This window comes from Micrasema longulum, unplaced genomic scaffold (genome assembly GCF_059751315.1).
Source record: "Micrasema longulum isolate JH-2025_06_02 unplaced genomic scaffold, ASM5975131v1 h1tg000587l, whole genome shotgun sequence".
In the NCBI taxonomy this organism is placed as follows: domain Eukaryota; kingdom Metazoa; phylum Arthropoda; class Insecta; order Trichoptera; family Brachycentridae; genus Micrasema; species Micrasema longulum.
This window is the reverse complement of record NW_028277783.1, coordinates 202627-218562: the sequence shown is the minus strand read 5'-3', so window position 1 is coordinate 218562 and position 15936 is coordinate 202627. Positions and strand designations below refer to the sequence as shown.

Sequence of the window (15936 nt, the reverse complement as noted above, 5' to 3'; positions counted from 1 at the left end):
TATTGACCTATAATTGTCATTTTTGGCGAATTGCGTTTAAAAAAAAAAAGTGTTCCTTATTGCCCCTTGCACAAGTGTTAAAAACATCATAGCTCTATAAAATTCACCTGCCACATTTAAGGATATTCATTTTATTTATTAAAAGAAAACAACAGCCATAACAAAAAATACAATATTTACAAATAATTAATTTACAAATATTAATTAATTTATTAACACCCACGCCCCTAATACGTCTCGATTCATGTTTATTTGTTCCTAGCCATTGAAATTTGTTCAGAACATTATCACGAATCTTGACATCACGCACAACCAAGGCCAAACACGTTGCGTTTTTCTTGCAACATATTTTTTTTAAATTTCTTGTTTACATTTATGTATGAAAACATTTCTCCGCAATACCTATATTGATTTTGAAAATACAATTGATTATTCTTAATCCATTTTATATTTTTTATTTGTATTCGTAGTATGTGATATTTCCCTATTATAATGCTCAAAAATTAAAGCAAAAATTAGGCTAGTGCCATAGCCGGTTGTAGCTACGGTAACTATTTACAGAGAAATATGAGCCAAGTAAATATGTATATCTTGATTGTTGATCAATCGTTGCGCGGTACTGTGGACAACATAAGCATTAGCTTTCATGTTCCGGATAATTACCTAAGTCAGCGTCAACATAGACTGTTCCACATTCCAATATACAGTATCAACCTGCCATTGGCCATTGGCCATTGGTTATGCCTGTTGGAAAGGCTATCTCTATCTTGAACAATATTGCTTTGGACATTGATATTTTTCAAGTCTTTGAGGGAGTTTTTCGTTCCTAGATTCTCTTAATTTTTCAACATGTTTTCAACTTAATTTTAATGACTTTTTTTTATCATTTGTTTATGTATGAATTTAGATTTTATGTTTTGAAATATAAATAAATAATTGAAATTGAGTAATAATTGAATTGAAATTCCTTCTCACACAAACGTTCGCGTGTGCATTGCGATTTGCTACTCTTTATAAATGTTTTGAGTGTGTCCAAATGTTTTCTGATTAAACTGACTGGTATAAGAAGCATAAAAATTTCAAAATTGTTTTCAGGCGTTGTTTGTATTAGGTGAAATGGTTTAGCCGGATGAACCTCACCCACATGATAAAGGTTTCAGCTCGTTTACTTCATAATAGTCGACAGATGGAAGAGTTGAGGAAATGTGAATCTTTAAACATCGGCAAAATAGTGAATGTCACACAGTGTGTAAAGTGGCCACTTAAACCAGCCAATGACAGGCCATAAGCCCTGTAAATGTCTAGACTTCCATATTCCTTTTTTAAAATGTTTTTTGTCTTTTGCAATAAATTTAGAGCTACTCTTTTATTTTGAATTGTTGAGGGCGATGCAATATTTTCTTAATATGCGATGCAGCTAGTGAGGGAATGAGGGGTCGATGTTATTAGTCATAGCTTGATGTCTTTAAACTCACTGCTGATACAGAAAAAATATGTTTTTTCCAGCTCGGTTGGTTTGGTAGCAAAATACTTTTGATAAATGAAATCATTTGCTTTTTATACTATATTATAATAATATGATCTGTGGAATATAATAATAAGTTAATATCGACATGATAAATCTCTTCAATTCTTAACTTGCTCGATAGTTATATTCGAAGTTAACATAATTTCCAATACATACATAAATATATTATTATGTGTCATAAGTTCTATGTGCATTTTTCAGCATATTCCGTTCCTTCAAAAACATCGTCCAAATTTTGAAAATATTCTGGACCATTGGAGGGAGTACAAGCAGTCGGTACCAACTTACGGAGCTATTCTTCTTAACGAGGAACTTACTCACGTCCTCTTGGTGCAGTCCTTTTGGACCAAGGCCTCCTGGGGATTCCCCAAAGGGAAGGTCAATGAAGACGAAGAGCCGTGGCACTGCGCTTGCAGAGAGGTATGTTATGTGTGCATATGGATGAATATGATTAACTCAAGATGTATTGCATGGAGAGGAACACCATATGTTTGAGCACCTGTAACCGTAGAGAGATAGCTATACATAAGGACAAGGGGAGACGTTTCTTATAGAGAACCCTCTTAGATGATTTATATAAGTATTGTAAAATGATAAAACTCTTTTAAAATAATTTTTATTTAATACGTAATGCTTGGTAGATCAACTTGGAGTATCTTCGTGGACACCATATGCTCCAACTAGGGAGCAGACATGGAATGATGACGATGCGTAAATCAACAATGTTTTAAGGAAAGCCAAATGTTTGTATACAGGCTGGATTTACTCCCTAGGGAGTTATTAAGGTCTAAATTAGATTCAACAGAGTCAATTGGTGGAAGAGTTAAGGAACTGTGTATGTTTATACATAAGCAGAATAGTGAATGTTGCAGTGTGTAAAGTTGCCACTTAAACCAGCCAATGACAGGTCATGTGCCCTGTTAATCCCTAGACTTCCGCATTCCCTTCTTTAAAATGTTTTCCCTCTTTGTTGCTGATAGAGCAGTCATTTCAATTTTAATAATTGAATAATAAATTTCTAGGTGCTTGAAGAAACAGGATTCGATATTACAAGCCACATTAACAAAAATGATTTTATAGAATCAACTATACATGATCAGATTGTTCGGCTCTATATAATTGGATATATTCCACAGAATACTAAATTTCAACCGAGGTGACTAAATTCAATAAACAAAATATTTTCATGTCGCAATGAGTATGTATGTAGATGATGTTTGATATTATTTTTTTACAGGACACGTAATGAAATTAAGGCGTGCGAATGGTTTCCGATTGCCGATTTACCTTCGAACCGAAAGGACATGACACCCAAATTAAAGATGGGCGTGAGTCCCAACGCCTTCTTTATGGTCCTTCCGTTCGTGAAGAGGATGAAACGTTGGGTTGCTGAGAAAACCCAGAAGAATAACAGTAATTCCAAGCGCTTGCGACACAAGTCAATGGGTGACATTGAAGCCTCAACAGGGAAAACGAGAAACAAATGCATAACGCAGGGATTACAGAAAGAGATAACGGAATATCAAGAAACCAATGTATTAATTAAGCCTAAAACTAATTCCAACCAGAAGAATGTGAATTCTGGCAAGAAAGACAAAAAAGGCAATTTCAAAAGACAGTTGTTTACAAACAGTAATTTCGGACATCAACCGAATATACCAAACAGTATTGAAAAGCAAAATGTCCCCGCGGTGGATAGTTCCTTTATTCCAACTAATTACTACGCCAAATCCTGGTTACAGTTTAAGTTTGATAGGAAGGCCATTTGGGAAAGCATGGCCTAGATCTGACTCCCTTTTAATCTCAAAGTGAGAATTATTTTCTCATAACATAATATGACGACCTAATTTTTTGTATGATCTTTTGTTTAATTTTATTTAGCAAGTTTTTTTTTGTTTATTTCCAGTACGATACTTTTGAATTTCAAACAGTGACGACATTAAATGTTTATTTTATGGAATCAATATATTTCCATATTTATATTATAATATATGTACGATTAAAATAGGCATAGATATCTCTCTAACAGTATTGAATCTGTATTCATTTCCACAATGAATGTGTTTAGGGGTTAATATTCTTTACCAACTGCGTATAATTTATTTTTGACCGTTACCTTACTTTACTACTTTGAAGCAGTTTTAAAAATAGGTATGACAATTTTTACCAAAGGAAAAATTTTTATAATTTTATTTTTATTTGTCAGGTAACAATACGACTGAATCCAAATTACAAAATAAAACACTTTTTTCACTATGACAAATGTCTTTTATTAAATTGATTTATTACATTACATATAAGGCATATTGCATACTACGTATGTGATATCATCATATAAAAAATATTAATATTCTATGAGGAAGAAAGAAATCAGGATGTGTTAAAAAACAAAGTTTACAGGGGAGGTTACATAGTGACTTAATTAAAATCTGGCCAAGCATCAAATATTGCAAATTTAATTCATGATAAATCCCCATTTATTTATTTTCAGCTTACTGGAAATTAGTCAAGATATTATGTTATGTTTCATAATAAATTAATACTTGATTTGCGACTAATTAAATTTTCCCGTCAAACAGTAATATATTCCATAATAATCCGTGTAAATCACAGTTTTAAAATCCACTGTGTAAATGATGAATTTATTTAATTTTATTAAAAATATACATAAGTAATTCCAATTATAGCACCTACACAATTATAATACCTCAGTCATGGAATATGTTAATGGCCATTACACATTTCCTCTCTTCTTTCTGTCTTGTGCCGCTTGTAATTATGAGCAATCCAATATTATAAAATTGTATCGCTCATTTCTCTCATAGATGCTTGTTTTTTCAATGTACGGATCTAAAAAAGTAGCTACAAGACCCCTAGAACGGATCCGGGTGAGTGAAGTATCAATATTGTTATTCCCTATGAGTTGCGGCATCATAAGATTACTTGCATTTATCTCACATACCACATATTCCCCGACTATACACGTTATCACTTCTCTTTTCATACATCAGGAACTAATAGTTTTTTGAGATCAAAAACAAAATATAATTTCATTATACGTTTTCATATAAAAGTGATTTCCTTTAGTCAATGAACAAATTACAAAAATTAATCCGACTTCAAAACTTATTTATATATATTTATTTCAATTAGGAAAAAAGGTGATTACAGAATTAATATATAGATATGTACATGGCTCACATGTTATATTTAAATCAGCGTCATTTGAAATATGGCACCATACAGACAGAGTACACACATTATTTTTGTTGTTGTGATTAATATATTTTATTACACCACAGCACACTGAGAGGTCCAATTACAGTGGTAAATTAGAACATAGAATGCCCGGGCTTTTGATTTGAGTTTTTAAATTTAGGGAAACAATAAATCCCACTGTAGTGCGCATAATAATTACTGACATTAGCAATACGCAACATATTTTACAAAATTACAAATTGTTTTTATTTTTATTATTATTATTTCATATATACAGTAAAATATTTTTTGAATTTAGACATGTAGGTTTGGTATTATTGTGACAATTTCATATTTGAAATGTTCTGCTTATGCTCATTCCGCAATAGTCTCCTACAGATAACGTTTTAATACTACTTCAATATACCAAACATAGTAGTCTTCAATACAAAATACATATTTACTAATATACATGTCTTACAATATGTTTAGTAATAAAGTTTTAAAAAAATATTTGTGATTATTTTACAAATGCATATGTCTGAAAATCAAACCAACATAGTTCAAGTAAAATATTTACACGTGCGCAAGAATTTTTGAACAATTAGCTATAGTGAATTCGAGCGTGCAGAATCACAGTAAGATTAATTATGCTGTGTTTAAAGTATGCACATTCAATCCTCGATAAGTATCTCGGGAACATTTTCCAACTTTCTTCTTCGTTTGATGCAGACGTAAACTGCTCCCGTGAGCATGAGGAACACAGGAATCCCGAGACCGATACTGATGATCAGAATAACAAAGAGAGAAAAACCTTCCATGGGTGGTGATCCGTATCCCATAGTAAAAGACCTGAAATCATACATGAAACGTTGTACAAATAACGTAAAAACTTATGTTTAGATTATTGACTGACTGTCAACTCATGTTATGTACATAAAAATTTGGTAAAAAACGATTATTATGTACATACACAGCATTGTCGTTGATGTATATCTCGGCGCAGACAGGTAAACTAATTTTACATTGAACCACCGACTCCAGCCACTGGTGGCTTCCATAGCAATCAATGTCGTAAGTATTAATTTTGTCATAAAGTAATGAATTTACCAAATATTGTAGCGAGATCTCTCATAATATCCATCTCCTTTGCCTCCTAAAGATATGAACACTTTCTCTTTCAGCAGGTTGCATCCGACAAATTTGCCGTAGATTATATCAGCAGTAGTATTTTGTTCTATTTCGTCTTTAAATAATCTTCCCATGTGGACCTCTGTCGATGAGGAGACATCGCGGTATGCTTGAGTATAGGACACTGGCCGGAATTGGATGAATCCACCATCACCATCTGTGATAGTTTCCGGGGTCGATAGCTCAATTATCTGAAATATCAATATTTAAACTCGATAAGAAAGACAGGCCAAACCATTGCTTAATTATTCCTTTGAAATATTTAAATTACAAATCTGTACAATGCATTCAAATTTTTAATAACGCTATATTAATGTGTTAGTGCCTGTCGGTGAACCAAGTTAACATACAAATTTCGTTTGCATCAAACATAGGGTTATTAAACATTCAATTGCACTGTACATACCTATTTAAAAAATTCTTAACGAATGTTCTCAGTAACTGCAAAGCAAATTATGGAGGGAAATCAAAAGATGGATCTCTGATCTGAATTCTGTTATGGTAATAAATAAGTCTAATAATCTAAAAGTCTAATAATAATAACATGAGCTTTCTCTACAAAATTGTTAATAACCTAATTAATAGCCCAGAAATTGTTAGAAGTATTTCATATCCAGTCCCTGTCCGTAGAACTCGTCAATCTGTACTCTTCGACATTCCTAGCTTATTGACATATTACACTGTAAATACCATATTTTTGTCGACATATTGTACATCTACTACCTGCATCTAATTCATTATTGTTGGTTGTGAATTTTTACTAAGAAATATATATCTTCATAGAAGCAGAGAGAGAGGGGAGGAAAGTAGAGTTGGAGGTATACAATGTCTACTACCTTTTATATACCTTTTATTTATTTTTTATATATGTATTTTATTGGAATTTAATTATTTTTTCCCTGTTCCTCCTGCATTCATAATAAATTAATGTGAAATCTGTAATTGGTCTTACCTTTTGAAATTGTTTTTTTGTACCTTGTATTTTAAAAAAAAACTGTGTGATTTCCTTAATAAATAAATAAACATACACAGATTATTTGTGTATGTAAGCTAACCTATGAACCACAAAACGATAACAAGCGAAAGTATGTGTGTCAATCAGAATCATTATTTGTGCTCAAAGAGAATTGCTACAAGTTGTAGTTTTGTAAACATAAAAGGCAATTATTTAAGTCTAGTTTGAAGTGGTTATTCATTTTTATGTTGAAGTCGATATTGAAAAATGAACAGGTCTGTATCAGTGACACAAGTTTTGAAACCATTATTCGTAAGAGAATAATATCGTCCACTGTTATAATCCTTACACAATCATCTATTTCTGGGAATCATTAGATCATTGATTTATGTCATATTTGAATAAAAACAGTTTAAATGGAAAATTTTATCACCAATATTTTTTCTGTTATGAGCATATTTATAGTGCTCACGTTAAATTATTTTTTACTGAAAATATCTAGCAGATCCCCTTTAATATTGCCCAATTGTAATGAGCAATATGGCGTACTATGATACGTGTGCAATTTTGGAAAAACAGAATGAAATTTGACAAAAAAAAAAAATATATTTACCTCAAATATACCTGGAGTATGTTCGTCATCTAATCCTTTCCTAATATTTACAAACATTGATCCATTTATTTTTTCCGTACTTATAAACAACAATTCCAACGCAAAACGAGATTGATTGAATTCTTTAGACGTTGTCATGTTTTGTAATATAATGTCAACAAGGGTGGAATTAGCCGAGTGAATCAAATGAGGCAAATCAAATGCATATGATGTATATGGATATAGATCCATCTGGAACATAAAACAGGTAATGTGAGCTTATCTGTAAAGCACATAAATTACATTGAAAGTAATCTAAACTTAACTACATTACATATTACTAAACAATACAATAGTATTAAATAGTACAAATACTAACAGCATTTATTATGTATTAGAATTGCCAATAGATAGGTTATACTGTATTTTTCGGACCATAAGACACACTTTTTAACTCTGAAAATTCAACCAAAAATATAGGTGCGTCTTACAGTCCGATACGTCTCATCGTCCCAAACAATTTTTTAAAATAAAATTCCCTAGATAAATTTTGGGGTGCATCTTATGTAAACATTATGTATTTATGTTTATATTTAATTTTTGTATTCCTATAATATGTATTTATGTTATAAAACACACAATAAAAAATAAAAACATAACATAAACTATACGTTTGTGGAGCAGGTGATTCAATATTGGTGCGAATGAGACAATCCATTTATTTCTACCCACCTCTATTTATTATTTTTTTATAGCGTTTTTGAACATTTCCTCATTGCTAATTATTTTATTGGACAGTGGAAGCACGTTACAGATTTTAATTGCATAATACTCAAAATCCATTATGAATCCAAAACAAATTCGACCAATGCATTATTCACTTTCTAGTATACAAGTTTATTAAAAGAATGGTATACCTTGATGGTGATATTTCCGGAACGCTTATCTTTCCCATGGCCGAAGGATTTAGCTCGCACTTTAACCATCACCTCTCCTTCCTCCTCCGCTAGCTCCAAGCGTTCCCATTCCATTGCCTTGGTATCAAATACTTTGTTGTAGCTAGTGTTTGTTGGATTTATTGTTCCCGTGTTGTTGACATCATTAAACTCCCAAATCTGATAAATAAATCGGACAGAAATGAGAATTTATAACATAATAAATCATCTTTGAATTGTACAAATATAACCATCATAAAAAACCGACTTTAACAAGACTATGTTTGTTATATTTGTATCAGGAGGATCATTCTTTGTACATTTAATTAATTTATACTATTGTATTGTTGATTTTCCAGTCCCATAGGGTAATGGTTAGTATGTTTGGCTACCTACCACGTGTGGGGTTCTAGGTATTAAATTAAGATTACCAGCAAGATCGATATTAAATAATATTTATCGAAAAGGGTGTTTTTCACTGCAGCATTTTACAATTCCCTTTACAGGAAAAAAGACAATTTATGCGGATGACCTAGGACTCATATATAAAAACAAAAACGATACTGAAATGACTATAACCATCAATAAAGACGTACATAAATTATTAGAATGGACAAAAAAAAACTACCTAACACTGAATGCAAAAACACGGGGGTTGCACACTGCACGAAACTGCTATTGTTTAAACTTCTTCACGAATCAGCTTAATTTGTGAAACGGTAACTGTTATTGCTATTTTTATTTAAAAAAACAAAATGCCCACAAATGTTAGATTGATAATGATGATTGGCTTGTAGATTTTACAATAAAAATTTAGTTATTTTAAAAGATTTTTGGTGTCAAGTTAAAATATATTATATAAATGTAAATAAGTTAATGGCTAAATATTTTTAACTAATTTGGGGTTATGCCCGTAACAGTCCTCAAAGTCGTGTCTCTCGTTGAGGAAATGTCAGTCCAAAAGACATTGGCAGTAGAAAAGATAGCCTCCTTGAAACTGAAGTAATTATATAGCAGGAGATATTGTGTCCCTACAAAAAACAGCGCAAGAAAAGTATCGCGACGCAAATTTCCACATCTGTAGTTCAAACCATCAACTACAATTCAATTGGAAGAGATTGTTTTTTTAAATAAGAAAGTTATGAAATGTATCCATATGAGTGGATCATATGGGAAAGGTGTCCGCGAATGTTGTCAAGAAATAATTCTTAATTTCAGTGATAAGTGACTTTCTACCGATTGTGCAGTAGTTAACTTTACTATGCACAAGGTCCGGGGCATGATTTATGATGATGTACAAAAAAATATTTATCAGAATCTGGTTAATTAATGCAAATGAGTTTTCAATAATTACAATTATAATACTAATCATTGTTACATGTAAATTATCCAGGTCTTTTAGAAACTAGCTACTATGTTTGGTACAATACTTACTTTATCGATCACCACACCGAAGCTATATTTTGGTTGGTCTGAAAAAGCAATTGATTGCGGGAGGTCATTTTCCCATTTTACATCTAAAGAATTATTATTCGCAGTCAGAGCGAATATGATTGTCGGATTTCCGTATGTGAAGTCCCAAATACCGTGTATAGTGTCATTTTTTCCAATCGCTCTGACATGCAAAAGAGTGATATTTTTTCTGTTGCAATCGATACATTGGGGGTTCATGTCAGAATGGAGCTAAAATTAAAAGTAAGTATTACGTTAATTTAACGCATACACTGAACAAAATAAAATGAATTAAACATTTTTCGGTCAATTACATACCTCTCGATCATAACCAAGAGCATTAGAAAATGTTAAAATAACACAAAGGATCGTAAACGACCTCATTCTCGTACATTTAATGAATAACTGAACAAAGTCTGAATTGATCATAACCAGTTGATATTATTTGTCACCACTTAACACGATGAATCAGATGAACGGCATAACTTTTATTGTTGTTGTTCTGTCGAAAAATTGTTATTTCAATACCCACCACTTTGTTTATATTTTTTAGAACTACCGTATCGATATTACGTTTTTCGAAGTGGGAACTAAAAATGTAAACAGAATACCCTGTTATCAAGTTGAGTCATTTACAATTATTATCAATAAATGTGCTGAAATTGAGTTAATTATGTACTTTTTTTTTTGTTATTTACATATGTCATTTGTCAAGAAAAGAAGACGGAAACTGACAACTAATATGGCTAATAACAACTGTCAAGTAACCAGTCTGGTAGACTCCCTGTGAAAAAATCGAGTACTTGCCTAATAAACAATAATTAAGGAGTAGCGGGATAGTCGCTTTAGTAAATAAAATAATTAAAATAATAACAATTTTTTTATTAGAATACAGCCAATTACTTATTTATATCATAAATGAATACTCTTATTTTTTTTACAAATAAGGTTTACTATCTGTCCTTGTTTTGTTGTTTGCGGGCTGATGAAGGATACATTATGTCTTCTAAATAAAACCAGAATCCTAGACTTGTGTTTATTTGACTCAATAGATACTCTCAGGTAAAAATCGTGAAAAAGGAAAATAAGTAATAAATAAGCCTTGTAGTCTAGTATTATAGTCAACATGTTCACATTGTTCACCAGTCATACTTGTCCCTGGCAAAAACAATATGTTTTTTTAAAAAGCGGTTTTACAATGCAATTTCACAGAATCTAGACCCTAAAACGTAAAACTGATCACCTTATATTAATAACAGATGATCGAGTTCTGCATTTAATGAATGCAATGGTATATGCGGCATCAAGTGCGGACGTGGACAAGGGTTTGTTTATGATGATTTTCTTTGCAGGGCAAGCCTTTAAAGAGGCAGAAATAATTGTTATATTTTCAGACGGCAGGCTTATTGCTTACTTTTTGAAAGCTAATGCGCACATATAGGTGGAAATACACACTGTTCTGCTTAGATTTACCTCGATCATCTCTGTAAATCAGAGCAATATGTACAATGTAAATTGACAACACTTCAAAACTGTCAGTTTACTTGTCAATTTTGACATTTAACACTTGTACTATTAATTTTTAATTATTACTTATGACGCCGACTTTACACTCAAAAAGATTAAAAGATTGTTCTCTTGAAATGTGTATACTCTAATTATAGTATTATTTGAGCTGTAAGAATTTTACAAGACGTCTGTATATTTTCTCAAAGTCTGTGTGAATAGCAGGTATAAAATATTACTTATTTGTTTTAATAGGTTTTAATACTATGCTTCCAAGCTCAGTGTTACTGTTTAGCGGGAAAAGAAAAAGCGGGAAAGATTACATCACTGATAAACTACAAGAATTGTAAGTCATCATACATAATACACATTTTTGTAAAATGTTTTATAGACGTTTTACCAATGGATTTTATGCCATTTTACAGAATAAGTGAAGACGTTTGTACCATTATAAAGATTTCTCAACCAATCAAGAGACACTGGGCCGAATGTAAGAATCTAGACCTTCGCGAACTTTTGGGAGATGGCGAATATAAAGAGAAATATAGATTAGAGATGATCAGATGGAGTGAGGAAATGAGGGAAAAGGACTATGGCTGCTTCTGTCTACTCGCTTGCCAAAGTGGTATGTTATGTACACAAGTAATTCACATTTTTTTATTTGTTTATATTTTTATTTGTAAGTGAAAATTCTTGATGGAAGTTCATTGTAATTTATTATAGAAAATAAAAGACGAGTGATACTTTAATCCACAAATTTGGAATATCCAGTGACCGGTTTCATCGCTTTCGCGACTTCTTCGAGACTGTTATCTTTATTAAGAAATTCAATGTATTTATTCAAAACAGAGGAAAGGATAGAGAATTCAAAATTATATGAGAGTAAATTAAATCAAATTATTTTTGTCTTAACGATAATTTACAAAGTGTTTCAGGTTAACCAATAAGTTGAAATAATTATATTTCTAATGAATTTAAGTATTGCATAAATATTATTTTTGATTGTCCCATCCTTCGTAAGTCTGATTTCTGTCATTTATGAATTCTGAAAAACAAAGGATAAAAAGTAGGGTAAAATTATTACAATGGGTATAGTAATGGGGAATACACATGTGTTAGCACGTTTTTAAACATTTTTTTATCCAATTTCCCAAAGCGCTGAACTTATTGCCACATGCTAGTTCTATCTCGGTGAGATTATAATACTTAAATTAGATTTTTTTGAGCCTGGGTTTCACATATTGAATTTTCCAATTTGGCTTCATAATTAGATATATTGGTATTTTGTGGTCTAAACAAAAAAAAATATGCATGTATTATAATTTTTTCTGTTGTACTTTTTTTAATGTTGGTACTATTTTCTTTTAGCCAAACCTTCAAAAATATGGATTGTTAGTGACATTCGACGAAGGACTGATATAAAATGGTTCAGAGAGAATTATGGTTCCCGTGTGACGACTGTCAAAGTGAAAGCGGAAAGTGAAGTCCGTGTTCAGCGAGGATGGGTATTTACAGCGGGAGTTGATGATGTCGCTTCTGAATGTGATCTGGACAGTGTTTCAGAATGGGATTACATTATTGACAATAGTGATTCAACAGAGAGTGTTGAAATTAAATTAAGAGATTTGCTACAGTTTATAAATATGAAACAAAAATCTTCTTAAACTTCCACTCGGATGCAACTACAATGAAAGCTTCTGTCAGTTCCCAAAACGGTTTATAAAGAGAAGCATATGTCTTCAGTTTAACATATCGTCATTTAACTACCAACACCGTTTAAGTAATTTTTGTTATTTTTACAGAATGACAAAAAAACTGCTTATTTTATTAGAAGCTCAACTATAGTACACCTTAAAATGAAATGATTATCCATAAAATGTTAAATTAAAAACTAAAGTCTAATTCCTCTTCAATTCGATAAAATAAGCAATTTTTTCATCATCAAAGTAAGAAAATAAGCATTTGTAGCTTTAACGACAGTTTAGTCAATTAATTTGTGATTAATCAAATACACATTGTTATTCTTAGAGGTGGGGCTCAGTGCTATGCAAGCTCCTGACCTCAATGCGACCTGAGAAGATCTATTGTGCCGGGTCTCCGTGAATATTTCTCGCCCTCCATGCCCAGGTCTATGAAAAGCCAGTCTACACTGTGTAGAAGGCGAGAGTTTACATTTTGATAAATCTCCCCCTCCAAGCCCAGATCCGTAAAGTATTGTGTTATTAGGCAGGGAGCGAGCTCTTTAACATCCTCAGGTTTAACCAGTGGTCCCCCGAGGATGAGACTCCTTTTATGATGCAAAGCATCACACTCTCATAGAATGTGTATAGGTGTTTCCTCATCTGCACTGCTGAACCTACATCTAGAAGTTTCGGAAAGGTTAATTCTAGCAAGGTGTTTGTTCAATCTGCGGTGCCCTGTAATGGCTCTAGTAATAACCCTCACTATCAAATACATATAGTCAGTACTTTGACTTTATTCTAGTTGCCCGTATAGCAGTGAAAGAATGCAGTGTTAGTCCAAGATCGGGACCAAAGCCATGCCCTTCGGATTCACTCTAGACACGTTAGTAATTACATATGTGTATGTATTTTTCTTTTATTTATGAACAATTACTATAGATCACTAGTAGACGTTTACGAAATATAACATTATTGGGCAAGTTATCCTGTACTATTATAAACAATAAAGCTTTTAAATACTGGGATAAGAGCACAAAACGATTATAATTTGAAATGAGGAAATATGCAAATAATAACTTAAAAATAACACAATTAAATGTGTAAAAAAAATATGCTGAATTTTGTGAAATTTACCAATTTTGATACCAGATAACACAATTGTAAAAAAATTACTTTTTAACAATATTATTGTGCGTGTCTTCGATGATATTAATTATAACAAATATTTAAGACATTGTTTTTATTAAGAAAACCATTCAAATTTGGTAGCGAAAATTCTTGTTGGAAGTTCAACTGTAATTTGTTATAGATTTTTTATGAAAAGAATGTCTAATTTTATAAATGTTTTTGTTAATTTACAAAAAAATATGTTTTAATTTTTTCTTTTTACTTATTTAATATATTACATATAATTAAGTTACTTTTATGACAGTTTTATGATATTATATAAGTTTGATATTTTGTTTTTTTAATGCTGTTCCTCTACAAAAAAGACAAGCTCTTGCGCTTGGGGAGGGACTAATTATTTAATTCAAGATGGGTGCTACTCGAATATATAAATTTTTTATAACCTTAGACTAATAATAATTGCCGAACGGCTTATTACAATAGGTTTATTTATTTATTTAACTTTTCGTTTTTGCAATGTACAGGGTTCAGGACCTGTTGCATGTGTTTTTTCATGTCGGCCTTGTGTTATTACTGTCAGTGCGTTCGCCTATCATGCAAGAGATCTCGGGTTTGATTCCCGACATGGTTGACATGAAATATTTATTTACAAAAGGTGTTTCTACTCTATATTTCTTAGTTCCTGGACTGGCATGTTAAGCATAAGACTGATCATCTCACTTTCATGTAAATAATAAAAATATTAAAAATAAAAATCAAGATACACTGCGATTGGCATACCAATTCTGTGCCCTATGCACCATTAGGTGTGCAAAGGAATGATGATGTTTTTTTCGATTATACTAAAACAAATTAAATGAAGAATAATAATAATAAAAATTGAAACAGAAATATAGATATTATAGGTTTATTTGAAAGCAATACTTTTTTTAATGTAAGCACTTTTTTATATTATTCATTTTCAAACTATTTACAAATTTTACTTGATTTTAACTGTATATTTTATTTAAAATATGCAACCAAAATTGATGTATATATTTTCTAGTATTTCATATTAAGTCTTATGTCACAAGAGTCGCAATAACGTACACTGGTATATCTGTCTTCCTCTCAGCTTTTTCAAATGCAATAGATTTTTTTTTTTTAAATAACGTATTTCGTTAGGTTTGCAAGACCTAAATCAACACCAAATATGTGACTTATAAAGGGTTAATATTTTGTCTCGAAGGAGTAACAAAAATAAATCCAATTTTTTTTAGCCAAAAGGGTAAAGGATCTATTATTTTTTTAAGGTAAAAAGTTAGTAATACAAGTATGTGTTTGTTATTAATGAGAAAAAATTACAATGATAGACACGGGTTTAATGTTATATTATTAGTATTATTTTGCAATGATTTCTTTTAATGTTTAAGTATTATTTTAAAGTTTATTTTGAATTCTTCTGAAATGCAATCGGTTTGGGATCTCATCTTACTGTGGCTAGCTAGTTTAAGAACTAGATGGCTATCGCTGATTTCGTTAGTTATTAAAAATCGAACAAAATGATATCAAATTTACTCAAAGGTATTATTGTATTTACTCAGTCATATTATAATAACCATTAAATTGAGGCAATGTTTTGAATGAAAACGCAAAATTTACTTTAAGGTCACTTTTTTATTGCTTTTGAAATAATACAAAAAATTGGAACCACACTAAAAACTTACTTAATCATGTCCAACAAAGTTAATTAAGCCGCTATGCTAGCGCCTTTTTTTTTGTTATTATAA

At 31.3% G+C, this 15936-nt stretch overlaps 3 protein-coding genes across 5 annotated transcripts; 2 read left to right on the top strand and 1 right to left on the bottom strand.

Annotated features, from left to right (window-relative positions):
* Positions 1–1699: 1699 nt before the first annotated feature.
* Positions 1700–3791, top strand: DCP2 (decapping mRNA 2). The gene is made up of 3 exons (XM_088228497.1): positions 1700–1948; positions 2551–2684; positions 2766–3791. Exons 1-3 carry the CDS (start codon positions 1715–1717, stop codon positions 3310–3312), a joined length of 915 nt encoding a protein of 304 aa, XP_088084623.1. The 5' UTR covers positions 1700–1714; the 3' UTR covers positions 3313–3791.
* Positions 3774–10608, bottom strand: LOC148280375 (glycosylated lysosomal membrane protein A-like). Its single transcript, XM_088228496.1, has 6 exons — positions 10170–10608; positions 9834–10082; positions 8382–8579; positions 7486–7716; positions 5837–6108; positions 3774–5578 (listed from the first exon to the last, which is right to left on the bottom strand). The coding sequence occupies exons 1-6, from the start codon at positions 10278–10280 to the stop codon at positions 5401–5403; spliced, it is 1239 nt and encodes a 412-aa protein (XP_088084622.1). The 5' UTR covers positions 10281–10608; the 3' UTR covers positions 3774–5400.
* Pmvk (Phosphomevalonate kinase) lies at positions 9008–14109 on the top strand. 3 transcript variants are annotated; one of them, XM_088228501.1, is made up of 4 exons: positions 9008–9118; positions 11613–11703; positions 11783–11982; positions 12726–13160. In XM_088228501.1, the coding sequence occupies exons 2-4, from the start codon at positions 11624–11626 to the stop codon at positions 13019–13021; spliced, it is 576 nt and encodes a 191-aa protein (XP_088084627.1). In that variant the 5' UTR covers positions 9008–9118; positions 11613–11623; the 3' UTR covers positions 13022–13160. The 3 variants fall into 3 exon arrangements, with proteins under 3 accessions (XP_088084627.1, XP_088084626.1, XP_088084624.1); XM_088228500.1 differs by lacking the exon at positions 9008–9118 and adding an exon at positions 11375–11528 and having other exon boundaries at positions 12726–13517; XM_088228498.1 differs by lacking the exon at positions 9008–9118 and having other exon boundaries at positions 11375–11703; positions 12726–14109.
* The last annotated feature ends 1827 nt before the right edge of the window (positions 14110–15936 follow it).

Coding starts and splice junctions, on each gene's coding strand:
- DCP2 (XM_088228497.1), top strand. CDS start 1,715: ATGTGCATTTTTCAGCATATTCCGTTCCTTCAAAAACATCGTCCAAAT. Junction 1,949..2,550: donor GGCACTGCGCTTGCAGAGAG/GTATGTTATGTG, acceptor ATAAATTTCTAG/GTGCTTGAAGAAACAGGATT. Junction 2,685..2,765: donor AATACTAAATTTCAACCGAG/GTGACTAAATTC, acceptor ATTTTTTTACAG/GACACGTAATGAAATTAAGG.
- LOC148280375 (XM_088228496.1), bottom strand. CDS start 10,280: ATGATCAATTCAGACTTTGTTCAGTTATTCATTAAATGTACGAGAATG. Junction 8,580..9,833: donor TCGGTGTGGTGATCGATAAA/GTAAGTATTGTA, acceptor TTTATTTATCAG/ATTTGGGAGTTTAATGATGT. Junction 5,579..5,836: donor AGATCTCGCTACAATATTTG/GTAAATTCATTA, acceptor GTATGATTTCAG/GTCTTTTACTATGGGATACG.
- Pmvk (XM_088228498.1), top strand. CDS start 11,624: ATGCTTCCAAGCTCAGTGTTACTGTTTAGCGGGAAAAGAAAAAGCGGG. Junction 11,704..11,782: donor ACTGATAAACTACAAGAATT/GTAAGTCATCAT, acceptor GCCATTTTACAG/AATAAGTGAAGACGTTTGTA. Junction 11,983..12,725: donor TCTACTCGCTTGCCAAAGTG/GTATGTTATGTA, acceptor ATTTTCTTTTAG/CCAAACCTTCAAAAATATGG.